At 38.3% G+C, this 26,999-nt stretch overlaps 1 protein-coding gene across 3 annotated transcripts in view; it reads right to left on the bottom strand.

Moving 5' to 3' along the window:
• The window catches only part of CPQ (carboxypeptidase Q), a 449,400-nt gene that overhangs the window by 142,284 nt on the left and 280,117 nt on the right, over nt 1–26,999 (bottom strand). For all 3 annotated transcript variants that reach the window (XM_032316614.1, XM_032316615.1, XM_032316616.1), the window contains one exon: nt 20,590–20,701. In XM_032316614.1, the coding sequence (XP_032172505.1) occupies nt 20,590–20,701 (112 nt within the window). The remainder of the gene's footprint in view (nt 1–20,589; nt 20,702–26,999) is intronic.

Genomic DNA, 26,999 nt, shown 5'->3' with positions numbered 1-26,999 from the left:
CACTTTTTCATTCAGGTTAATTTTTTTTAAAGATTTTATTTATTTATTTGACAGATAGAGATCACAGCAGGCAGAGAAGCAGACAGAGAGAGAGAGAGAGAGAGAGAGAGGAGGAAGCAGGCTCCCTGCTGAGCAGAGAGCCTGATGTGGGGCTCGATCCCAGGACCCTGGGATCATGACCTGAGCTGAAGAGAGAGGTTTTAACCTACTGAACCACCCAGGCGCCCCTCATTCAGGTTAATTCATGGAAAAGAGGAAGAAGAAAAAGCAAATAAGTGGAAATTCACCTTTATGAATACTTACTCTGGGCCAGATTCTGTGCTCAATAATTTCACATATTTCCTTACTGATTTATCACAACATCCTTGAAGAAGGAATTGTATAATAAGAAGGAATTGTATAATAAGGAGGCCTGTCACTTACTGTCTCAAAGACTTAGAGCAAAGTTCCTTGCCTTTCTCAGCATCAGTTATTTCACCTGCCAAATGAGAATAATAATCCCTGCCATATATCTGGGCATTCTTCACACATGTAATGGTTGCTTTACATTTTCCTTCCCTGATAGACTACCCGCCACATTAAGTTTTGAAAACCAGACTTGTCTAATGCCAAAGGTCCACTTTTCTCAGAGCCTACCTTAGAAGGGGCTTTAAAATAAGAGCTTACCTGGACAATCTAGATGCTCCTCAGACATGTGCTCATCCCTAGGCAGAAGCCACGTTCAGTACAGTGCAATTAGAAGCTTATCTTTACCACTAAAAATGCTCATACATCAAAGACCAAAGAAGAAAACTGCAGAAGAAAAGCAACCGGTGATGATAAGCAGAGAAGGTCACCTTGCTGTTGATGATTGCTGGCACACACACACATCAAGGGACACAGAACAAACCTGAGTAAAGGTCAAACCCATCCACTTTGTGTGCCAGGAACTAAGGCTAGGGAAGAATCTACAAAGAAATACCATGAACTTTTAAAGTTCTACACTTATGACCAAGGGTCAGTTGTTGGTCTCTGTAGATTCACTGTAGGACTTTTGCCTCAGCTCCTTCTCAGTCATAGAGAGCAGAGAATGGAAACCCAAACTAAAAACTGTCCCTTTCTACAGAGCCAGAACACATCCAAAGATAATAAGAATCACCATAACAGTCTATAATTGCTTTAAGCTTCTCCCTGTTATTCAGGCAATCAAGCAATAAATACAGTCCATGTATTTGTATTTCTGAGGAAGATGTGAACATCTGTGCATTTGAAGTCTGTGTGTGTGGGCCTCTCTTTTACTTCTACCTGCCCGGCAGAAGACTGTTCAACATGCCCATGGACTAGCTGGGAGTCCCTATGTTCTGCACCTGCCAGGAGGCACCAGGAAGACCACAGTGCAGAAGACAACAACCTGGGACACTGGAGGGAATAATCTGGCTAGGAAACTGAGACCAAACATGACAAGAGAATAAACGTAGACCTGAAGGAATCCTGACAGAGGAGAGGTTAATTTGGTCTGGAAGAACTACAGAGGCTTCACTTTGGAAATGGGCTGGACATTGTGGGATGTGATGGGTTTGAGTAGAGGAGCAGGAAGAGAAGGGCTTGCTGAGCAGGGCACACAGCATCAGCGAGGGCACAGAGGTGGGTTAGGATGGTTTGTGGAGGACACAGGTGTAAGACCACCTGGTGAAGTAGATGTGTCTTAAAGAGAAATGAGATTCAGCTGGTGTGTGTCCTGGGCCCCAAGTCAGAAAACGTGGGTTCTGGTACACACTGTGGTCTCTGTCCTTGCACAGGCCACATTCTCTCTGGTCTTACTTTATTCACATCAATAATCAGATCGTTCCACTAGATGAGCTTTATGATCTTCTTCCAGCTGTAGCAACTGAGATCCCTTGATCTTGAAAGCTCCTAGGGAGAAGGCATACATCTCCACTTGTGGCTAAAGGTCCAGGAAGAAACAGAACCAATGCCACAAAGAACAAACAAAAAAATTTCTTTTTCTTTTTCTTTCTTTCTTTTTATTTATTTATTTATTTTTTAAGCACAGATGAGATCCTCTGGAATTCCTTAAGCCTGATGGAGGAAGTCTGGGTGGTTTAACATTAGGTGCTGAGGCTCACTATTATTTTCACTTCAGGACTCACCATCCAAGGTTGGTGGGGTTTGAAAAAATCCAGCTCAATGTTCATTTCTTTTCTGCTGCACATGCTTTTGATAGGAAGGCAAGCTTCAACAGTCACATCCTCTATAACAGGTCTTGCACATTTCTTTCCTTAGAATCCTTTCCTCTTGAAGATGCTTCCTCAATCAAGGTTCTCAGAACTGGCCACTGCAGAGGGCCTGCCTCCAACGGGCAGTGCTCAGAATGACAGGCATTACCTCTACTTCCTGGCAGATGACTGGGGTCATTGTGCCAAAGGTATGGCGGGAGCCTATCTGTCGCACGCGTAATTCACATAGCAGATAATCTTGTCTGAGTCTCATTGCAGCCATGACAAACATGACATCTTAAACATTTAAATAAAACAAGTATTTTTGCAAAAAACTATTTTTATCCAGATGTATTTCTTTTTATTTAGATGTAAGGGGAACACATAGGAAAATCCACTTTTAAAGACCAAATAAACCTAAGACTATATACACATGCTCATCAAGAAAAGCTTTTAAGGTTTTGATTTTATTACTACTATGCAGCATCCTCAGTTCATACTTTAACTGAAGGAGGAGGCACTTCTATTTGATCATTTTTATCTCCTCTCCCTTAGCAAGTGTCTGCTTTTTAAATTGGCCAGCTGTTCTTAACGCAAAGCAGGATGACCAGAGTTTCCTTTTCCTGATCATGTCTTACAAGGTTTTAACTGCTAGTAGTATGACTTCCACCATTGTATCATACAAGATTTATCTTCCTAAGTTTGTGAAGTCAACAACCAAGGTTTCGTCAAAGCTGAAAAACAGCATCTGCACTTGGATGTTTCTCACGGTTTCAAGCAATAAATCACAGGGAGAGAGAAATAAAAAGGCATTTACTGAAATTAAATCATCTGCTTAGAAATAGTACATTTTTTTCCCAGTCTGGAAGATTTGAAAAGAAAACAAAACTCTGGATGTGTATGTAGTAGACAGGGGAAAATGCTGATCAGTCTGAAGTAACACGTATATCAAAATTTTAAGACATAAGACTTATGTAGAGTAATATTTATTTTAAAATGTAATGCAATAAGGAAAGATAAAAGAAGATTTGTTTTCTCTAGCCAGCTTCCAGTAAGTAAAGGCAGGGGGAAGAGTATTTAAACTGCATCTGAATACAAAATTGCAGTACAGCTAAACATAACAGAACTACCTCACAACTGAACTAGTGCATAGCAATCAGATCCAAAAGAAACAACAAAAAAATGTTTGAATCTCTTGGATGTAGATCAACTCATCTCGTACATTTTTGAATCTAAAACAAACCCTACATACTTGCTGACAGACAGTGTGGAACAAAATATCACTTCAAAGATGATCACAGCAATTCACAATGACAGGACAACTCCCATCCTGGGAATTCACTTCATGCCATTAAGTTACTTTTTATAGCAATTGGAGAATTACGAAAAATTTGCCACTGTGACCACAACTAATCTCTCCACTTGAAAAAAAATTACTAAATAAAATCTGCCTTCTTCCAAAAGAGGAAATAACTGTCACTTTCAGTGTGTCTATCACAAAGAACTGAAAGCAGCTCACCTGGGAGACTGCCTAGGTTAGAGGAAGTTCTCTGAGTTAGCACTGATGCAATATTCAAGATGGAGCAAGGAAGAACAAAAGAAAATGAGTTCGTGATTAAATAAGGGCTGAATGATTAACAAAAGAATAAAATCCAGAAACTGTCTAAAGACAGTGACCAGATCAAACAAATGGAGATGTGGACCACCCAACTTTATGATATGCAGCCCCAAATGTCACTTCTCCTCCTGCTTGTACTTCCCTGAAACAGGGCCCACTTTTACTTGGTTGTGTCTTTCTACCTTCTTTCTCTTTCTTCTTTCTATTCTCTTTAGTCAGTTGGTAGCTACACTTCCTTACCCATCCTAAGTTTCTGTAAGAGATCAAGGGCCTCTGTGAACAGATTCCTCCTCCCCCCACACTCCACCCCTCCCCCAGTGAAGCATCTCCATGGCCCTCTCACTTTCCTGGCCTACAGCACTTGCTCGGGGTCAGTTCTGCTAAGCCTGACAAACACTATCCATATCATCTTGTGTTGGGTGCTGGACATGCAAAGATTAAAGTCATGCTAAGGAAGCCCAAATCTGACAATGGGAACAATGAGTACATGTAAGATGGAGAGGTGAAAGAGTAAGGCATAGGCAGATATCTATAAATAGCTACAGCACAAAAAAATCCCTGGATAGACAGAGCGGGTGTTGCCCCCATGGAAGGATGCGAATGACCTGCATGTGCCCATTTCCCATAGGACTCCTATCTGTGCCCACTCAACCTACCTCCACTCCTTCTAGGCCACCAACTAATGCTGACTAACATCATTCCCCATTCCATTCTCCTTATTTATATCCCCCAGATTTAAATGTAGCAACTCTAAGTGTCCTTGTTAATATACCCATCCCTCATAGAATGAACTTTATTCATTATAAAAAAAAATAGTACGTGGGGTAAGTCAGGTGAGTGTAAGGCTATAAGTGTGAATCACAAGCTAGATAACAGAATTGCATTGTTTATCCCTCTAGCAAAGGCCATTCTAAAAACATGCTCTCTCCAACTTCACAGAGCAACAGAGATGGTGTTCCTCCTGATGACTTCTTTTTCATCCTCCCACTGTCACCCCAGGCTCTTTCAGTGACCAGTGCTCTGCCCACTGTCCTTCAATGACAGGCTGGCTTCAGAATAAGCCCAGATGAGAGTGTCATGAGGAATTTAGCTTTGGTGTTAGGGATTTGTTTCTTTTTCAGTGCCAGGTGTTGGGGGTTGAGAGATTGGGGGATGGAGGAGACCTGCCTAATAGCTGCCAAGAAAAATCAGCAGAAAGTTTTCCAAGGCCCTCTTCTGAAAGAATAAACAAATGAAAACCCATAGTGAAAATATTTACGTGAGGGCTGATTATATAAGTGGCATTTATGAAAGCTGGGCAGAACCACATTTGCTTTGATGGCCCAGGATTTTCTAATCTGATATGAAAATTGGGGTCATTTGTCAAAAGTGGCAATGAGATGATTCTGGGTGATAATCTCTCTGCTAGTCTGAATAACATCTTCGGGAAACTAATAAATACCTATACCCAGACCACTTAAGAACAGCATTGCCAACCTGTGCAGAAGGTATGACTTGTGCTGGGAAGGGAACTAGCAGTGGTTACAGTGTCATTTCTTGATCAGTCAGCAAGAGTTATACCTTGAAAGGGAGAGGAGGTAGGGAGGAATGACTTTTCTTCTCTAGGGCTCTAATCCGTACCTTTCTGTGTTTGCAAACCTAAGATCATGCAAGAGACTCAATGAGCCAATTTCAGATAGTATAAATAACATTTTAAAAATGTACCTTTATAAGTGAAATGGTTCCCTGGGCAAACTAAATTGGCAAATTTAATTTCTTTGCTCTTGGTTGAAAGAAGATTAAGTTGATACCATAACACTGATCATCTCCTATAAAATTATGTTATAAAAATTTATGATTGACAAAATTAGAAAATAAATCATTAGTTAATAATTTTTTCTCCAAAATATTGCCGAGCACATAAGATAAAAATACAGAAGCTTGATGGTATAATGATTGGGGGCCACTGGCCTTGACCATTCATGCCTTTCTGGGTTCTCCTCTTCTTCCCCATTATTCCCTGACAGTGGGGACATCCCAGAAAGGACCCTGCCCTGATTTTCCAGTCTTGTCTTCTCCAGATATCAAGCATAAAGCTGAATGAAAGGTGTTTTGCTTCCTTAGAAAAGAAGTAGGACTTTGGTTGCTCAAGTTGATGCAGAAGGGAACTTTTTCTCATAAAACTTACAGAAATGTTTAGAAAGTATGCATTTTAAAACTTACAGAAATGCTTAGAAAGTATGCATTTTCCCTCATGTAAATTTAATTATCTGTATGATATTTTTTCCAGCTTTATTGAAAAATAGTTGACTTATATCACTGTATAAGTTTAAGGTACACAAGGTTTGATTCACATTTATCATGAAATGATGAGGATAGGCTTAGCTAACATCCATCTTCTCATATAGATGTGATAAAAAGAAAAGAAGAATAAAGGAGAAAAAATTTCTCCTTGTGATGGGAACTCTTAGGATTTATTCTTTTAACAACTTTCTTATAGGTCACACAAATTTTAAAAACTATTGTTTAATGCAGAGCACAACTCAAAAAAGAGAAAGGAAAGGATGAAGGGAGAAAGAGAGGAAAGTAAGTAAAGGAGGAGGGAGGGAAACAAGAAAAAAAGAATAAAAAGAAAGAAGACACAGAAATCACCAGATTTCAAGAACCATAAGGGAATTTAAGAGATAGCAGAAAGTAAAAGCTGAAGCTAGAGTAACCCATGAGATTTTGAAAACCCTAGGCTGAGAAAGTAACTGAAAGACTAGTCTAAGATCTCAGAAACCCAAGAGATTAAGACAAAGCAAGTGTAGATTTGTTGTTGAAGGCACTTGCATACTTCACTATCTCGGTAAAAAAAAAAAAAAAAAAAAAAAAAAAAAAAAAAAAAAAAGGACTCAATGAAGGAAGAGAAGACCATGGTAAAAAAAAAAAAAAAAGTACACACCCAGACTTTATGCAATGACATATGACTTAAGCCATATGCAGTTTGAGTTAACGGTCAATGGAAGAGACAAAAGTAGAATGGTGGTTGCCAGGAACTAAGGGGAAAGGGGAATGGGGAGGTAGTGCTCATTGGGTACTGAGTTTCAGTTTTGCAAGATGACAAGATTCTGGAGCTGAATGGCGGTGATGGTAGCACACAGCAGGGTGAATGTCCTTCATGTTGCTAAGCTATATTCCTAAAAATGGTTATGATGGTGAGCTTATGTGATGTACATTTTACCACAATACAAAAATATAAATATAAATACGTGGCTAAACACAAGTAAATATTGGCCGTATAAAGTAATTAAAATTAATTTATCATGGTCTTTTATATATAAAAATATGCAAATGTACAAGTGTCACTATCCTTACTTCCTTCTAAAGAGAACAGAATGGAAAGGAGAAGAAAGAGGTAACAGTGAAGAAACATGATAAACACTCTTCAGCCAGGTGACCAAGATAAACACCATTAGGGATAAGCCATGTTGAGTGTATATACCCTCGATATGATGTGATGAGAACAGTATTTTACCTCTGTGATCTTCTTCCACAAAACCCATAACTTCAAGACTGAGGTTATGGGTTTTGAACTGCTCTAATGAACCCTCAGAAAAACATCCAACAAATTGCAACCAAGGGGCATCTACTGACCACAGTGTTCCTCAAAACTGTCAAGGTTAGCAAAAACAAGAAAGTCTGGGAAACTGTCACAGCTATGAAGAGTCTAAGAAGACGTAACAGCTAAAATTCACTAAGCAGTAATTATGTGCCCGGAACAGAACTAGCTCATTTAATTACCATAATGAACCTATAGATAGATATCATTATAATATTTATTATATATATGGGAAAACTAAGGCATGGCACATTTACACAACTAGAGAGGTAACATAGCGGGTAAGTAGCAAAGCCAAAATATAACAATCCAGTAGTAACAAACCTGGGGAAGGTTTAGAAGTAAGGTATAACTAAAACACTAGTTAACAATAATATGCACAATTGAAGAGGATATATTGGAGCAATTTATCATTGTTATATTATTTAATTCAGACAAACACATGTGTGAAATTTTAATAGCAACCACTAAAAGAATAGAAAGTGTGCAAGTTTCCAAATAGTGGAGGGAAAGATAGGGAAAGAATGAAAGAAAACCAGTAAATCTAATTAAAAGCAAAAAATGGAGGAAAAAAGAAGCAAAAATAGCAACCTTAATAAAAAAAAGTTAGAAAATGAGTAAAATATAAGTAATCACGATACAGATAAGCAGAACAAACACCCTTGTTAACTGATATTATAAGATTCAATATTTAAAAATCTAACTACACACAGTTTACAATGGAATCAACCAAAACACCATGACCTAGATAAGTCCAAAATATAGGAATAGAAAAAGAAAGAGTAACAAAAAGAAAGTTGGTTCTATGATATTAATATAAGATAAAATAAACTTGAGAGGAAAAACATTATTAAAGATAAAGGTCTCAAGGTTCAACTATATAAAGCAACAAAACTTTAACCTATTGTAAGCCAAGCTGATGGAAATTCAAGGAGAAATCCTGGTGGAAGATTTTAATATGCTTCTCTTGAAAACATCAAGCCAATTAAACGCTAGTAAGGATACATTAGTTTTTTTTTTTTTTAATTAATTTTTTTTTATTTCCAGCATAACAGTATTCATTATTTTTGCACCACACCCCGTGCTCCATGCAATCCGTGCCCTCTATAATACCCACCACCTGGTACCCCAACCTCCCACCCCCCGTCCCTTCAAAACCCTCAGATTGTTTTTCAGAGTCCATAGTCTCTCATGGTTCACCCTAGTTTTGAAGAGCACAATTAATAAGACTGCCCTAATGAACATATGTAGAACCCTATTCCTAGGGAAAGGAGGCTAATATATTCTTTTCAAGCCATTTTTAATATATTCTTTTCAGTACATTTTTCTAATACAGATCTCTAATATATTCTTTTCAATACATTTTTTAAAAATTGACAATATAATATTAACCAAAAGTCTGTCTCAATGAATTCCAAACCATGTTTCACAATCACTGTGTAAAAAATTGGAACTCAATAATTCAATAATAACTTCATATTTTGGGAAACTTAAAGAAAGTTGTAATGGTTTGAAGAGCTAAGGAAGACTCATAATGAAAATTTCAACATGTTTACCCTGGGGCTAATAATACATTATATGTTAATTTTAAAAAATTCCAACATATTTAACTGGATGGCTATTAAGGCACTATTTCAAAACTGTGAGAAGCAGTTAAAGTATGCTTAGAGAGATATGTATGTTAGAAAATAAGACTGTCAATTAACAAACATTCACTTCAAGAAGATAGAAGAGGGGAGGCTTGGTGGCTCATATTCCAAAATCAGTTAAGCATCTGATTTTGGCTCAGGTCATGATTTCAGGGTCCTGGAATCAAGCCCCACATGGGGCTCCCTGCTTAGTGGGGAGACTGCTTGTCCCTTTCCCTCTTTCTTTCTCCATCTGTCCCAACTCTTGCTTGTGCTCTGTCTCTCAAATAAATAAATAAAATCTTTTAAGAAAAAAAGAAGATGGAAGAAATAAACAGAATAAACCCCAATATAGAAGAAAACAACATCATTTATGTAAACTCAAAATCACAAAAACTATATGATAATGCTTGGGGATATACCCATTTACAGGGTGGTGGTAAAATAATCTGAACACTTGTTGCAACCTCAGTGGGAAAAGGGGATGGATCGTGGAAGGGTACAAAACCGCCTTCAATTGCATTGATCATTTTTCATTTCTGTTAAATTAAGGATCTGAAACAAATATTTGAAATTGTTAACATTTATGAAATCTGAGTGGAAGATGTGCTAGTGTTTGTTAGTCTCTGTATCTTCCAAATATTTCAAGTCCTTTTCAGTTGGGAAAAAACTGAAACAGTGGGCAAAGAAAATATTTCAAGAGAAACATTAAGAAAAGGAAATGGGATTTTCTACTTTTGTCAGTTGTATGTAGGATCAACTTTAGGTCCTTCTTCTGTAGAAGGGATAATAGTAACTTCCACCTTCTAGACTCAATGACAGCGGCACATCCAGCTTGGCTCAGAGCCTGGTCCAGCGTGCTCTAGAATGTTAACAGCCGTTGCTATTTCCTCCTAGAGTTGGAAAGAGACTACTCTCATCTTCACATCAACTGGATGATCCTACTTCACTTACATCCTAAAGCAAAGGTACTCACTGCTACTTTTAATTCCTAAAAAACAGAAAACAAAAACCCTCCGAAAGCGTCATTTTTAATTAGTAAATGGATGTGAGGGTCATGAAACATAGGACACTGCTGAAGAGTTTTCTGACTGTAGCCACTTGAAGGCTGCCTTGTCTCCTGATACCCCCAGTCGCTTCCCCCCAGAGTGTTATTCCACTTGAATTCCAAGTCAGTGAGGTGGTCATCATCAGTAGTAATGCTACCACTACAGTTTTCTTCAACATTACATGCCCTGGAATTTTCCTTGTTGCCATTCTGATAGATATGTGTTTGTTTACATTGTGTTTGACTCATTTAACAGCCCTGTAAACATATTGTCATTTATTTTGCTAATAAGGAAATAAGGCCCAGATAGGTCCAGTGATCTCCCAGAGATAATAAAACATACCTCAGAGAGCTGTTTTGAGGATTTAAAAAGGTCATGTAATATAATTGACACATCGGAGACATTCCATAAATACTGGTTCTCCTCCCTTCTCCCAAGTGTTCAATTAATGTTTGTTGATCTATCATTCAATTAATGTCTGTTCATTATGTTAAATGAAAATATAGGGCACAGGTTTCTTTTTGTCATATATTTTGCATTTTTATCGAAGATCCCTGCTTCACAAATTGAACCACTGTTTTTGTTTTTCTGTGTGTGGGGTTTTTTTTTTTTTTTTTTTTTGCAACAACATATGGTAAAGTTCCAGAAAGATAATTAATTAAAAATTCCTCTAACTCTTCATTTGTGGCGAAAATGACATTCAAATGATTTTGTCTAAAATTATTCAACTACGAAAGATGAATTCACACTTTCCTCTTTCAGAAAAGGAGTAATTGCAGCATGAAGCACTTGATGAAATATTTCTTTGTTCTAACGTGCTGCCTGAAACAAGTGAATTTGGGATGGCTAATGGATATATGGTGATGAGAACAGAAAGATAGCCTTTGAAACACTTCCTAATTATATTTTCACACACACATTAATCATAGCAATAACTCAGAATAGTTTCAACTATATTTTAAATATATTCCTTCTAGAAGATGCCATTCAGAGGAAGAACAATCATACAGGCATCTGTGGTCATCGTCCTCTATTTTCTACGCATGAGGATTTTCTGAGAATGCCTAGAAATTGTAGGGTTTTGACCATATTAAAAAACAGATTTCTTGAGACCTCAGCCACTAGGGTAAATTGTAAGCAATAAACACTAGATTTGATTCTTTGTTTTCCCCCACCTTGATTTTTTTTTCTGTATTTCAAACAATTTATTTTGTAGTAGATTATGTTGCCATCAATAGCTATTTCCTGTTTTTACTACTTTTTTCTTCAGGTTTATTATAAATTTTTGCATATACAGTGTAACTGGGTTAAGGACATCAGCAGTGAGAACAAAGTGGACAGGAAAAGATGAAGAGCTCTCCTTTCCCATGTCCTGCCAGTGTTATTTTAATTCTGCATCATATTTATGAAGCATCTACTAAGAGACATCTAAGGCAGTGAGAAGAGAATCAGCCTTCTATATGCTCAGGGATGGTGGCTATACTGGGATAACAGTTTCAGTTCAGCTCATTGGAGTCTGCTGTTCTTTTCTTATCAGCACTACTCTGCTGGGGGACATCCTGACCAAATTAAACTATGCAACAGAATAATAGTCAGAGACAGACTCAATCCTGAGATTATATCCTCTACTGCAATATTTACTCTTGTTTTGGTCATGAGTATCTAACAATACTAGTTGTTATTATTAATAACCTAGTGGGGGCCAGACACTGTCTAAATTATTTCAAATTACCTTATCAACTATGAAGATTACACTGTTCCCATTGTAAGGAAGAGGAAACAGATCTAAAAGACTAAATAATTTGTCCAACATAATACAGCTACTAAGTAGCACAGAAAGACTTGAATCTAAAATACTCTTAACATGGAATATATGCTTATTCTGCTATACAGCCTGTCTTTCATTTATCTGCAGATTTTGAGTTATTTAAGGAGTATTTAAGGATGTAAAGGGTTGAAAAGTCCATGGGACCTGAGTCACATGGTGTAGTCTGGAGATGCTGGTGTCCGGGCCACGGCTGAACATCAGCTCATCAATAATGATGATCCAATGTGAGGAGGGCAACAGCAGGATTACAAGTAAGTCATCTAGTAATAGTCAACCTCTTTCTATACTTTATTTAGTCCATCATTGCTACCATATGCCTGGTAGAAACTTTCCATTCCCAGAGCTTGATTTTGAGAATGTTCACAGGACTGGAGGTGCCTAAGAATGAATTAAATTAGCACTTGTCTCCCAGGACCATTTTAAAAATCCATTTAACCCTGAAGGTCCAATCAGATGTTTATAGCATATTTTCTTGTTTCTTTGTTTGTGGACCTCTCTTTTTAGACAGGTTTACTGGAACAGAATTCATTCTAAGCTGGGTAAGCCACAGTTTTCGCAAAATGTATCATTAGCATGATGCAGAGAAGTGTGTAGGCGAGGAATAATACAACATGTGTGGAAACCCCATCACTTCCTCTTTGGTATATTTAGCATAGCGAGGTAGAAGCTGGCTGGTCAGCCCCACAGCAAACAGAATTTGCTTAGGAACTCTAAAGCTGTGTTTTCTAGACTCTGTATAGCTGGGATCTCCCCAGGCCATTTTCCTGTGTCTTCATTCTGTTCATCATACTTCTTTACAAGTTAAAGGATGACACCTACCTCCTTTCTTTATTTTAGAAAGAAGTCCTATCATGTCAATCCCATACTTAAAGTTTTCAGTGGCCTTCTCTGCCTATAGCATCAACTCCAAACTTCAGCTTCACATCTAGTGTACTTGACAAGCTGACCCTCCCCTTTTATTGGACTCACTTCCAGCCGGTCTTCATTCACCTGTTGCTCTAGACTTAGAGAAACATCCTCTACTCCTCAAACTATGTACTTTCATGAGCTCTAAATTCATCCTTTCTTCTCCTGCCTCCCACCCATTCAAGGCTTAGCTCAAACGTCTCTGTCCATATGATGCTCTTGCTGCCTGACTATGAGTTCTTTGATGGAAGGACTTGTATTATTTCCATTTTATTTGGTTGATGTGGAATAGATGTTCCATATTTATTACTGAAATAGGAGATCTCCTTTTGTGCTAATGTGTGCAACACTGTGATGATACGGTTTTCATGAGGCAGCCTACGTCTTTCCAGACAGTCCCGCCCTGGACTTCCCATTCTTGGGTGGGAAGAAATCTACTGGGGCACTAAGCATACCATTATTAAGTCTTTCCATACTCCTTCCTCTCCAGGATAAATAATACCAAAGCTTCCGATTCCTCTAACAACACCACATTTCTTAGCTTTCTAAGGGCATGCAGGCCAAATCAAAGCAGATGTGGGGGAGGAAGCTGAGCACACTGTGGGGAAAGGGGCCCCTGAGACTCACCTCTCTCAGCATTCATCTGCCATCCCTCCAGGCTCTTTGTCAGACAGGAAGGAATTGCTCACAGTCTGCATGCCACTGGGCCTGGGTCTTGTCTATTTCTACCCAGAAATGGGGTATTCTAACTAACCGATTAAATAGTAACAGCAATACTCATGCCAGCCTTGGGCTCTGTAATGACTAAAGAAGCTCCCACACCACAACCAAACTAAAAGGCAGAAGAACTTCTAAGTGATTCATTTTACTTCATCTCATGGACATATTTAGAAGATCAATCTACACACAGTTTGTCTTTTTACACATGCTAGTGAAAATGTCTATGTCAGCTGATGAGGTGTAAAGATGCCAGTACTTTAGTGAAACTTACAAATGTGATTAAACCTCAGGAAAACTCAGCAATTCCCAACTGAAAAAATACGTATCTGCTACACGTCTTATGGTAAAGCCACACATGCCCCTAGAGTAAATACATATCTGAATTTAAAAAATGCGAAGATCAAAAAAAAAAAAAAAAGAGAGAAGATCATCCTCAAAAAACCATGAGAAAAGACCACAAATGCCAGTAAAGCTACTTTCAGAAGTAAAAGAAAGAAAGAAAGAAAGAAAGAAAGAAAGAAGAGTAAACATATTCTTAGAGTCCAATTCTTCTACCGTTCCAGGTATTTGTCTCATTAAATACAATTATAAAAAGTCAAGACCAAAATTTATACAGAAAAATAAAAGCAAACTACCAACTACAATTAAAATTCAAATTAATAAAGATGAAATTTAATGTTGGGAGAAAATATATTTTTTAAGACTTAAAACAAGTTAATTTCTTAGTTCCACAGCAGATATATTATTCCCCAAAGGTATTGGGGACCAGTAATTTTAAGAGGATACCTTTCCCAGGGCTATCAGTCTCCCTTCCTGTGTTCACAAAATAATTGTGGAGAAAGCGCATCCAAAGGGAGAGTAGGGAGATTTTGGGGCATATTTTAGGATAAAAATTCTTCTAGAAAAGAAAAATACTACCAAATTCTGATGCCTTTGGGGCCATGGAAAAACCTGGTAAGAGCCCTTAGCATATGTCAAACATTTCTGATAATACTACTTTCATTTAAATAAAACAGCCTCAGATAGCATGGATAAGAGGTTAGTTGTTGGGCAAAGTTTGCACATGGGTACAAATGCACTTCAAGAAGAAATATAAGAATAATCTCTACCATGCCAACTAAGGAAGCACTGAATTGTTCCATCTTGTCCATATTCTGGCAACCACAAGATCCCAAATATAGCCTAGAAAATCTAGAATGAAAACAAATCCAAGGCTCTTTGCACTCAGTTCTATAAAGTATACGCGTGTATTTTGGGTTCTTCTTCAGCTCTGTCAACACCAGTAATGTCCCCAGTAACACCCAAAGCATACTCTCCCCACTAATGTGTATACTCTCCCAACGAATGTTTTTTGATGAATCAAGAAATTACCAAGAGGGAGTTTCCTAAAATTATTTTGATTATCAGATACTTTTTTTTCCTATATAATATCTCATCATCCTGAGGATAAGCTTCCTGGAAACAGACTGGGTGCTCTGTTCCAGTAAAAGAGTATTACAAAATACATACAAGTAAGGGGTCAGGCTGCCTGGATTTAACATTTTTTAATATGATATCTGTGTGATCTTGGGCAGGGTACTTAGCTTTTCTCTGCTTCAGTTTTCTCTTCTGTAAAATAGATAGAACTTTTTCTAGATAGATACTTCTATCTTCACAGCTTGGAGTTGTCAAGAAGGAAACAGAGTATGTGCTTAGTGGAGTGCTTAGCACAATGTCCACGATATAGTAATATTCTGTAAACATTAGCTTTTAGAACCGTTATACTCAGTGGTATGGCTAAGCCCGGGGTGGTGGGGAGGACCTTTCCAAGTGGGATTGCCTTTTCTAGTCCCGGCCAGTGCCAAGCCGGCTTCAGGGCTCTAGCTGTCTCTAAGTCTACCTCTCAGGTGTCCATTTTATTGGAAGTTGTTCATTTCCCTTGCTCCATTATTCTGGATTGGACTTCTGGGACTTTTCCAAGGGAGGCTTGACTGAGGAGAAGGAAATCCTCTTCCTGGATGGATGCCTCCCTCTAAGAGAGAATCCACTGCATTCGAGGTGGGTGCCGAAGCTCTAACTGCACCAAAGCCTTGGTCTGCATGTGGCTGTGTACCCTTGTGGACTTCTGGGCCTGGAGGGCTTGATGACTCCTGCATAACTCTTCCTACCTCCCGCTTATGCCCTGCTGTTCCTGTTGACACAATGTTCATGATAATGGCCATGCCAAGAATCATTCCTTTGGCTTTTGAGGATTTTTTTTTCTTGATTACTCAAATAATACTTTCTTATTATAAAAAAAGTAATTCTATATAAAAATATTAAATAAAAAGTGTACATTTCCTGTAGTTTTACAAATCCTCACTTCCCCTACAATCCCAAGATTGTTATTGTCAAAAATTATCTCCTAGTCTTTAATGATGTGAAGGACTAGAGGCTCCACACTCTGCTAGGAATTCTTCATTGTGCCCCCTTTGCTTCAGGAATTTGTATTTATCCTTAGAAAAGAAAGCTTCAATATTGCCTTTGTGAAGATGCCCTGATCCAGCCACACTATCCTCATCCCTCCTTTCACGAGGTGCCCAAAGTCATTTGTACATATTTCAATTAAAGAACATACTTCAACTAAAGAATGGTAATTTTTTTAATTCAATGTCTCCCCCACTTTAAGGATTTTGGTGATCATGTCTATTCCTCTTTGGTACAAGGCACCTGGAACACTGATATGCAATCCAGTGCACAATAAAAATTTGCTGAATGAATGAGTAAAGGGATATATAAAACATGTATTTTTCTAACACATAGACTTTTGAGGCCTATAATAATCACAATTAAGACACTCAGGTTTAAATTTCTCTAGCAAGATGGTTCACATATATTCCATATTTCAACAACTAAGTCGTGCTATTAATTCTGATTTTCTTCCTTTGTGTAGGCTCCAAAACTCAAAATTCTAGCTTCATGGAAAATGGTAAAGTTGGAAGAATTTGGGGATGGATGGTAGTTTATTTTTTAAGTGTCAAATGAACATTTTGAAGCATAGCGTCTTTGGCCATAGGCTTTGTTCACTGACACCAGAACATTCCAGGAAATGACATTTCAAATAAACAGTGTGAGTCCAGTAAACCACAAACACAAAGAAATTTTCAATAGCACTTCATAGCAAATAACCTTCTGTTGACAGTTACTCAGGAATGACTGATAATATTTGCAAAGCACAAATAACTCTTCTGTTAGATTAATTGGATATAGTTTTAGCTGATGGCCTGGGCAAAAGAGTGTTTCCATTAGAATAGTAAAAGAAAAGAACAAAGGAGAAGAGAGAAGAAGGATGAATCTTAGAATTATATTCCTAAATATCAGAAATCTTCTCTGGACCAGCACTTCAAATTCATGAGCCTCACTAAGGGGGTTGGACATGCACGCTGCATGACATGTTGTCTAAGGAACATCAGCCAAAAGGAGTTACTTTTCTTGGAAAAAAGATTGCAATGGAGCTTTCATATTTCACCACTTAAACAGTTTGGGCTTAATACAATTAAGTGTTATAATTATGAACCCATTTCCCAAAGTCCTATTTCTTGATCAAGCATATCAATAATTTTCAAATAGAACTCGTATGTCACGTGTTGGACCTAGCTCTTCACATTAAAACACATAGGCAATCTACAAATAGAAATCTACAATCTAATTTTGACTTTAGAATTAAAGAAAGAGTAAGACTCAATGGGTACAAACACAGGAAGTGAGGTACGAAGTGGAGACTGGGCATTTGACCTAAGCCAGAAGTGGAGGCAGGACATGACAAGGAGAAATTCAGATGCCTCAAAATGAAAATTGAAAAAAGTGAAGGGGTCACTGGATTCCCATCATATAAGAGATAGTAGCTTAAATAGTAAAGAGAAAACATTTACCATAGCAGCTGGACCTAGAGTTACGTCAGTGTAACTAACATATTAAGTGAAGAAGTAATATAATTACTAATGGGGATGGGGGTAAAAAAATTACCATTCTCCCTTACATAAAAAATATGGTACTGTGAGAATCAGGCTTACTATATAATAAAAGTTAACATTTATTGAGTACTTGGGTTGGGTCAGGCACTGTTCTAAGTACATTATATGAATAGACTATTTAATTTTCAAAGCAATTCTATGAGACAGAAACTATTATTATCCCAATTTAACAGATGAGAAAACTGAGGCACAGAAAGGCAAAGGTCACATGCTTAATTAGTAAGATGCAGGGCTGGGATATGAACTCAGGCAATCTGGCTCCAGAGTCCTATACATTTTTAACAGTATGCCATGCTGCCTCTTAACACCATCTCAAAAGAATATTACTCTTTGGGACACCTGGGTGGCTCAGTATGTTAAGCATCCTCTTGGTTTCAGCTCAGGTCCATGGTCTCAGGGTCGTGAGATGGAGGCCCACCTTGGGCTCTGTGCTCAACAGGGAGTCTGCTTGAGATTCTCTCATTCTCCTCCTTCCTATCTCTCTCTCTGTCCCTCCTGCCAGCTGTTCTCTCTCTCTCTCTCAAGTAAATAAATAAATATTTAAAACAAAAGAAATACTACTCTTTATTTCAGTTTTATTCATATGTTTACATAGGTTTTCAGAAATCTATAGGAGAGCTAAGTCCTGAATTGAAGGGGACTAGCTACTAGCTATCAAAAGCAACAGAAGTCAGTGTTAGAAAAAGATATGCAATTCACCTTGGCATGGTGTTACATTTATCTATGCCATTGAATCCAACTCCGTTAACAATGATTTAGGGTCTCATGCTGAGTACCAAAAAAGTAAGATTCAAAGCCTAGAGAAGACACCACCTTTCATTCCCATCTAGAGCAGATAAAATACTCTGGAAGCTTACAGTTAAAAGAGATGAAGACAGTCAAGAACAGAGAGTTCAAATGACCTGCCCAATGCCAAAAAAGGAGTTTGAGGCACAGAGGGACACAAACTGTGAATCATATGGGCCCGGTTCTCTTGCTGCTCTACCACTGTTTCTAATCAAGCTGGCTGAACACATCACAATAAAATTAACTTCCTAAATGTGTATCTGGGCCCTAAAAGGAAGAAAATGTTTGATATCTGCCTGTCTCATGTCTGGGACCCACTTCATTCTGGAATGAACAGATTACCAAGGGAGTATTTTAAAAGGAAGGAATAGAGGACTTACATATAAGGTCTCACTGATCTTCTCTGAAGAATGTATATTTTAAAAGGGTTTTAATTGCTGGGCAATTCATCTCTCTCAAACCTCACCCAATTCTAAAACCAGACCTTCACATTAGATGCATACTGGCACCCATATGAACAGGTACCTGTGTAGGTTCCAACACTATTCTACGGGTCTTAAGAAGAGAAGACATGCTTTAAACCTTTTTGTATGTCCAGCTTTTACAAACTGCCTTCACACAGTGGGTGCTCAGTATGGAAGTGATGTCAAAAGTTCGAGTACCTTCAATGTAAGGTTTCCAATGAGCTTGCTTTCTTTCCCCCCCAAATGGCCCTGTATCAGGTCTTTTACTGATTTTCTTTTTTTTTTTTTAAGATTTTATTTATTTATTTGACAGAGAGAGATGACAAGCAGGCAGAGAGGCAGGCAGAGAGAGAGGAGGAAGCAGGCTCCCCGCTGAGCAGAGAGCCCGATGCAGGGCTCGATCCCAGTACCCCGAGATCATGACCCGAGCTGAAGGCAGTGGCCCAACCCACTGAGCCACCATCAGATCATTTCAGTGGACCAATTTTTTTTAAATTTAATTTAATTTTTAAAATTTATTTATTTTTTTTCAGCGTAACAGTATTCATTGTTTTTGCACCACACCCAGTGCTCCATGCAATCCGTGCCCTCTTTTATGCATTCTTCCACCACCAGCCCTGATCTGCCAAGGGACATTTGGTAATGTCTGGAGACATTTTTGGTTGTTATAGCTTGAGGGAGATGGTACTTACTGCCATCCAGCATATAGAGGCCACGATGCTGCTAAACATCCTACATGAGACAGACCCCACAATACAGAACTATGTAGCCCCAAATGTCAGTAGTCCCAAGGTTAAGAGACACCAGCCTATTTAAAAGGAAAAAAAGCACAACCACCTTTCTATCTCACCAGTTTTAAAACACAACTAAAACATAAATCAAAATGGTACACCAAAGATTTGCCCCAAGCAAGACCATGTCGGGAATCTATTGTTAACATGACCAATCATTTACTGGGCTTATTTATAGGATGAGAAGTGTTCATTAAAAACAAGAAGAAATGCATGAATATCAACACATACGTATTTAACTAAGCAATGGAAAGCCTTCACCAAAGAGGATGTTCTTATCTTTACTGTATCTGAAGCATAGTTACAACATAAAACCTTCTGCTCATGAGGCATTTCACGGCCAGACTGCTCGGACTCAGACGTGGGACTTTGACTTCAGATTGTTTCATTATTTCTAACCTCACTCAAAATCTGCCCTTTTGATTAGCACACAAAGAGGAAATGTATGTTTTTTGTTTTCAAAGAGGGACATCAAAAACCACTTTCACTATTAGCTTTTCCTTTTTATGCCTGTCCATCTTTCTCAAGTCTAGGTTCACCTGGAAGTTCCAATCTTCAGCCTGGGTTCCTTATTGTGGGTAAGGGGATCAAGCCTTTGGTCCCATGTTGCTCTCTCTGACTTCTGCCATGGAAAGACAGCTGCAGTAAAGCTATCTTAACAGCCAGATAATGTCTTTAAGATGAACAAGGAAAAGGAGACAGGGGGAGCTGCTGACTTTTCTTTGCACTTGGCCATGGTTTCCTTACATAGTCTCTAGCTGATGTGGCTACATTTGCTACAGTTTTATTTGCTTGTTCATTTTCCCTAGCCGCTGATCACATTTGATACTTTGGATGTCTGGCGTACACTTGAATAAAAATTTCTTTTTTTAAGGGGACAAATTCATTCCTTTCTGAGAATCAACTGACAAAAAACATACAGACTCTTTGAACATATCACAGTAACTTATCTGTTCAGTATTTTGTGTGTTGAGTTAAACATGTCACTACTGAAATCCTTACACATTGGTTAACGACTTTCTAAATATTTACCAAGGTCTTTAATAAGCGAGAGTGCTTCCCATGATATAAAGGCTCCGCCACCATCATCCATGGCGCCCTGCCCAACGTCCCAGCTGTCCAGATGTCCACTGACCAGTACAACCTAGAATAATAAAAAGAGAAAAAATAAAACTAAGCAGAAATGACATAAAAGAGGAAGCATTCACAGTCATTCCAAATACAGATCTAAAACTTTTATATTTTCTTTTCTATTTTTACATCTTAAAAGATCTGTGTCATTACCAGTGGAAAACCTGGTAGAAGGCATTACGGAAGGGGTGGAAGGTCATCTTAATAGTAATAAAAATTCTCACCTTGTACTTCTCTTTATTAATATAACTTTGAATACTAAAGTAAAATGTTTATTACCAATGTTTGACAATTTTATTACATGGCTTAAAACATAAATGACATAAAATGGAGCTCAAAATTTCAACCACATTCTCAGCTGTCCCAAATTCTAGCAAACATATAGTAAACACATACTGGATTGAATTCAAATGAAAAAGCGAGAACAATAATTAAGTTTTTAAACAAATGATCGTGCTTTGTGTATTATAAATCACTTTGCTGTTGAATAACTATACTGGAGTTACGAACTAGAGTCTAAACAAAGTGATTTTTTAAAAAAGTTCCATTTACAATGGTGTTAAATCTACAGATTGTATTATAAATTTTAAATCACCATAGGTTTAAATGTTTTTCAAGAATCATTAGTAATTCTTTCCAGGAAAATATAAAACACATTTCAATGAAACTAAACGTTATGAAAATATTTTAATTGAAGCAAGTAAAATGATGCTCAGTTAATGGGATACTCATATGCTAAAACTGTATCTTGACCTGTATTTCATACAATATGCAACATCAAATTAGATTAATTACAAATCTAAATAAAGATGTTAGAGGAAAGCATAGAAAAGTTTTGTCAACTTGGAATAGGCAAAGAGCTCTTAAACTGAACCCCCAAAGCACAAAACATAAAAGAAAAAATAATAAATCCAATTTTTAAAAAATGAGGAATGTCTGTTATCAAAAGACCCCAATATATGAGTGAAAAGGCAACCAAGATAATTATAATGCAAACATACAAAAAAGGAACTATACCCAGGTTATATAAAGAATTCCTATCAAACAGAATTCAGAGAGAGCCAGTTGATAAAAAGGGCAAAAGACTTGAACAGACAACGCACAAAAAAAGATATACAAATACTAATAATCATATGAAAGGATACTTGGGTTCACTATTACCAAGTAAATAAAAATTAAAGCACATTCAATATATATCCAGCAAAAGGACTAAAATTAAAATGCAGAAAATGTCAAATATTGGTGAAGAGATGGAGTGACTGGAACTTTCACACATTGTTGCTGTGAGTGTAAATGATTACAACCACTCCAGAAAACTGGTTTATCTACTAAATCTGAACAAACACATGCCCGATGCCCCAACAGCTCCACTCCTGTATATTTCCAACAGGAACATATGTGTATATATACTTTCACCAAAAGAGATGTACTAGAATTTTCAGAATGCCCCCATCCCCCTTCCCAAAAGGAAACTATTTAAATGCTTGTTAAACAGCAGAATGAATAAATTGTGTTACATTGATCAGTAGAACACTACACAGCAGTAAGAATGAACAAACACAATATATCATCAATGGAAATGAATCTCATAAACAATATGAAAAAGGAAAGAAACCAGACACAAAAATAATGTATTGTATATAATTTCATGGATATAAAATATAAAAACAATCAAAACAGGAGAATGAGTGAAAGGTAAGAAGAGTTCGTGACATGAAGGGGCTAATAAGGCGAGCTTCTGAGGTGCGGTCACATTCTGTTTTGTGATCTGGGTACCAGTTACACAGGTGTGTTCAGTTTGTAAAAAAGCTTACCTTGTTACACACTCAGGATCTGTGTACTTTCTCTGAGAATATTACACATCATTAAAAGGCTTTCAAAAGTTAAGCAGTTTGATGTCTATGTACAACATGAAGTAAGCAAACCAAAGTTGAACTGATCTTGATGAATGAAATAAAAATGCCCCTTGACTTTGGGAAAGCAGGATTTGGGTTCTGAAATATCAGAGTGACCCTTGGTGCTGCCTGTTTCCCTGAGCAGCTGCAGGATCTCCCATTGAGTCTGTACACACACACACACACACACACACACACACACACACACAGCCCTGGCCTACATGACTTCACTATAGTCACAAACAAGTACAACGCCTTGTAACTAACAAGACTAACAAATGGCCATGTAATGAACCCAAATGGATTGTTTCTAAGGAAAGATTAAAAAAAGAAGAAAGAAGAAACCATGTTGCAATAGCAGGAAATTCTGATTCAGAAGCTGGTGTAATCCCATGTGGGATGAACAAACCAATTAGTCAATGTTCTCACCATCCTCAGAGCCATTTTCCCAATGAAGCTAGAATTACACTGGATTAAAAGTATCAAAAGCTGTTTTAATGAACTTTTTCCCAGTTAACACAAGAGTAACTAAATCAAGGCAGTTATTATTTTATCCCTCAGAATAATTGAAGTTATTTTATAATCACACATCTTTATGTTTCCTAAAATGTCTCCATTGTCCAACCCAGAATTATTAGTTAAATAAATAATTAAAAGATGGGGAAATGATTTTGGATGATGGGAAATGAAATGATATCCCATAAGATAAGGCTTTTGGCATAGTGCTAGAGAAGAATGGTTACAAACCACTTAGATCATGAGAGCTTGTTTTAATATTTAATCAGAAAATATATTGGGGGCCACCATGGGATAGCAGTTATGATTTTGAGACAATATGGGAGCATTTTTAATGAACCTGAGTTTTCCTAATTGTAAGAGCTCTACTACCCTTAGAAAATAATAGTGTCCAAGGTCTCCTTCCTTATTGCAGCCTCACAAAGGACAAATCAGTAAAGCATACAAACTCCCTATGCCTTATGTCAGGGTCAGGCAGAAATGAACATTGCCTAGAATACATTTGTATCTGACTTAGGAAAATGAAATAAAAACGGACTACCTGGAAACACAGAAAGCTCCAGTTTTGTGAAAAAGAATCACCTGATAAAAGAGGAATACATAGTCCCTTTCCTGTCTGTTACCTGACACGGGGCCCTTAGCACAGTGACATGGCCTAGAACCTTACCTGCTTGGGCACTGCCCTCTGAGGCAGGCAGAACACTGACCAATTCCCCACCCTCCACCTCCCTTTTCACCACCATGTCTTCCAAATGCGGTCAAGAGTAAAAATTATTAAAACCATAGCAGCGGCAATAGCAGCCACACCAAAACAGGAAGGAAAAGGGGAACTGTGATGATCTGAAATGAAGGTTGTTATTTGTGAGGCACACATGAGCCCTGACTACCAAAGACTCAGGCCTTGGGGTGGGGGCGAGGGCGGGAGGGGGAGAACCTAGCACAGTAGGGCAGAAATGCAGCCACTGGACACCTGCTACGATGAACAATTCGACTGGCAGTGGCTCACAAGCCCCTCCAGGCTAGCTGTGGGTCTGAGAGCAGAGATAAACCAAATCAAGGGTAGACAGAGAGCAGCCTCAAGGACAAGCCCCTTACTTCTTTGTTACTGGTACACACAGAGACACTGAGTGCAAAATAGATTTGCCTGATTCAAAGATGAGTAAGAACATAATCAAAATGGGACATATGAAAAATACGGCAGAACACGGGAGAGCGAACAGCCTCAGAGCAACCACATTCTTATGAAAACAAGCTAATGCAAGATATTGGAGAAAATGTCACATCTTTGGCATTCACTGCAAGCATTTATTCAACAATTTGTATTGAGTTTCTAGCACAGGTTAGAAATGCAAAAATGAAAAAAATAACTAAGTATTCTATCTTAATGGTATTATCATTCTGGTAAGGGAGATGGACAATAAATAAATACATATAAATAAAATACATAAAAAATACATAAAAAATAAATAAAAATAATGGCAGTTTTAAGTGCTATAAAGGAAAACAAAAACAGGAAAAAGGAAGAGAACAGAGAGTGGTGGTGACAGGGAGAGGAAAGATCGTCTGCTTCCTCTTCAACTGGACCGCGGCAGGAGAATTCTGTACAGTGAGAGAAATCTAGATAATCTACAAAATCATCACTTTTCAAGGCCCATCAGAGATCTGATTGTGATTCAGCCAGAGGAGCTGAATTCCAGAGGCTAACAAGCTCATCCAAGGAGAGATGGGACACATGAATTGCTTGGCCTTTTACAGCGACAGGAGGAAGAGTGACAGTGACAACAGATGGAGGTGACAGACAAAAACAGGAAAGAAGAAGACAAGGAAAATGTTAACAAATTCTGAAAAGGTGAATGTGGACTAATGTGAGAGTTTAGAATCCCTGAGAACTGCCCCCTGTAAGGCGCCAGGTACCCAATTTTCTAGATCTCTTCCATTGGTCTCCATCAGGTACTCATAAGAATACTGGGAGCAGGCCAGACGCCCAATGAGAGTTTGCCTCAGTGGTGCAGGAGGGCAGAGAGACGATGACCAGATGCTCTTGGAAGGCAGGTGGCAAACATAAGCTGCCTCTGGGTCCCTTCTCTCATAGGAAGCAGAAGTCATTTGCCCCCCTGGGGAGAAGGAGAAACCGGTCCTCCAGGGCAGTCCCAGGCAAAGGGCAGTGGCTAAAGGGCATGGGGTAGAAAACTGCACTCCCACTCTGTACTGTCACTAGGAAAAACATGTATGTCTCCGGGGGCAGTCAGGAAACCTACTCATACCCACAATCATGCACTGATGTAAAGTAGAGTTCTGCGGCCACAGGGTGAGGGGGCCATATGGCAAAGCCTGGCTTCCACAGGGGCTGGAGGAGAGCAGTAATGCTGAGAAAGCTCTACTCTTGACCTCAGGCTCACAGAAGGGCAGGAGAACCAAGAAACTGCCCTGTCTCCACAAGGGGCCTGCAGTGAGTAGTAACAAGCACCTCAGTAACGGCTTAGAGCTCAGGGAAGGGCAAGAGCCCAGAGAGAAACACTGGCTGGGGTGCAGACACGTGGAGCTGGCTGAAAGGTGATAAAGTGAGACACCGGAAAAGCTCGTCCAGCAACCCCTACAGAGACTAAAAACAGCACAGCAGCAACCCATGCCAGACAAATGTGAAGTAGGTGAGCACTAATGGTAGGAACAGAAATAATAAAATCCAAACCTAGCTCAGCTATGAAAGATGGACTCAACCACACTCATACTAATGGTTTGACAGAAGAAAAGGCATAATCGCTTTGGGACTCACATACTGCTCACCTCAGGCTCTACTGTTTTTTACATATGATATCCAGCATCCAGTCAAAATTATGATGTATTAAATAAGCAAGAAATAAAATGATTCATTGTCAGGAAATACAGTATTCAATATAATACTGCATATCCAAATATAGCCCAGATATTTAAAATATCAGATAAGGTCTTGAAATTATGATTAATATGTGAAAAATCTAGTGGAAAAGATGGGAAATTTCCTCAGAGAGATGGAAACTATATTTAAAAAGTCAAATGGAGGGCGCCTGGGTGGCTCAGTGGGTTAAGCCGCTGCCTTCGGCTCAGGTCATGATCTCAGGGTCCTGGGATCGAGTCCCGCATCGGGCTTTCTGCTCAGCAGGGAGCCTGCTTCCTCCTCTCTCTCTCTCTCTCTCTCTGCCTGCCTCTCTGCCTACTTGTGATCTCTCTCTGTCAAATAAATTAAAAAAAAAAAAAATCTTTAAAAAAAAAAAAAAAAGTCAAATGGAGGGGCGGCTGGGTGGTTCAGTGGGGTAAAGCCTCTGCCTTTGGCTCAGGTCATGATCGCAGAGTCTTGGGATTGAGCCCCGCATCAGGCTCTCTGCTCAGCAGGGAGCCTGCCTCCCTTCCTCTCCCTCTGCCTGTCTCTCTGCCTACCCTCGATCTCTGTCTTTCAAATAAATAAATAAAATCTTTAAAAAGTCAAATGGAAATGAAAAATATAATTATGTATGGATGGATTAAAGACTTAAATGAAGTAAAAAATTAAAACTTATGTAAGAAAAGAAAATCTTCACGTCTTAAAGGGAAGGGGAGGAGATATTAAACAAAATATTAAAAATGCAAAGCATGAAGAAAATATGCATAAAGTCAACTATGAAAAATGAAGACTTTGTGTTCCTCAAAAGAAATCACAGAATGAGAGGAGGTGCTACAAGTTGGGGGAAGATATTTATTATGCATATACCAAAAAGTGGTTTATATTAAAAATATATAAAGAATTCCTACTATTCAACCAGAAAAGATGAGCAACCCAATAGGCAAATAGAAAAAAAGACATAAATAGGCATTTCACAGAAAAGAAATTATGAATGGACACCAAGCATTTGAAAAGATGATCACTTTCATTATTTGTCAGGGAAA

This window comes from Mustela erminea, chromosome 16 (assembly GCF_009829155.1).
Source record: "Mustela erminea isolate mMusErm1 chromosome 16, mMusErm1.Pri, whole genome shotgun sequence".
In the NCBI taxonomy this organism is placed as follows: Eukaryota; Metazoa; Chordata; class Mammalia; order Carnivora; family Mustelidae; genus Mustela; species Mustela erminea.
The sequence above is the reverse complement of the archived record's forward strand: the minus strand, read 5'-3'. Positions and strand labels throughout refer to the sequence as shown.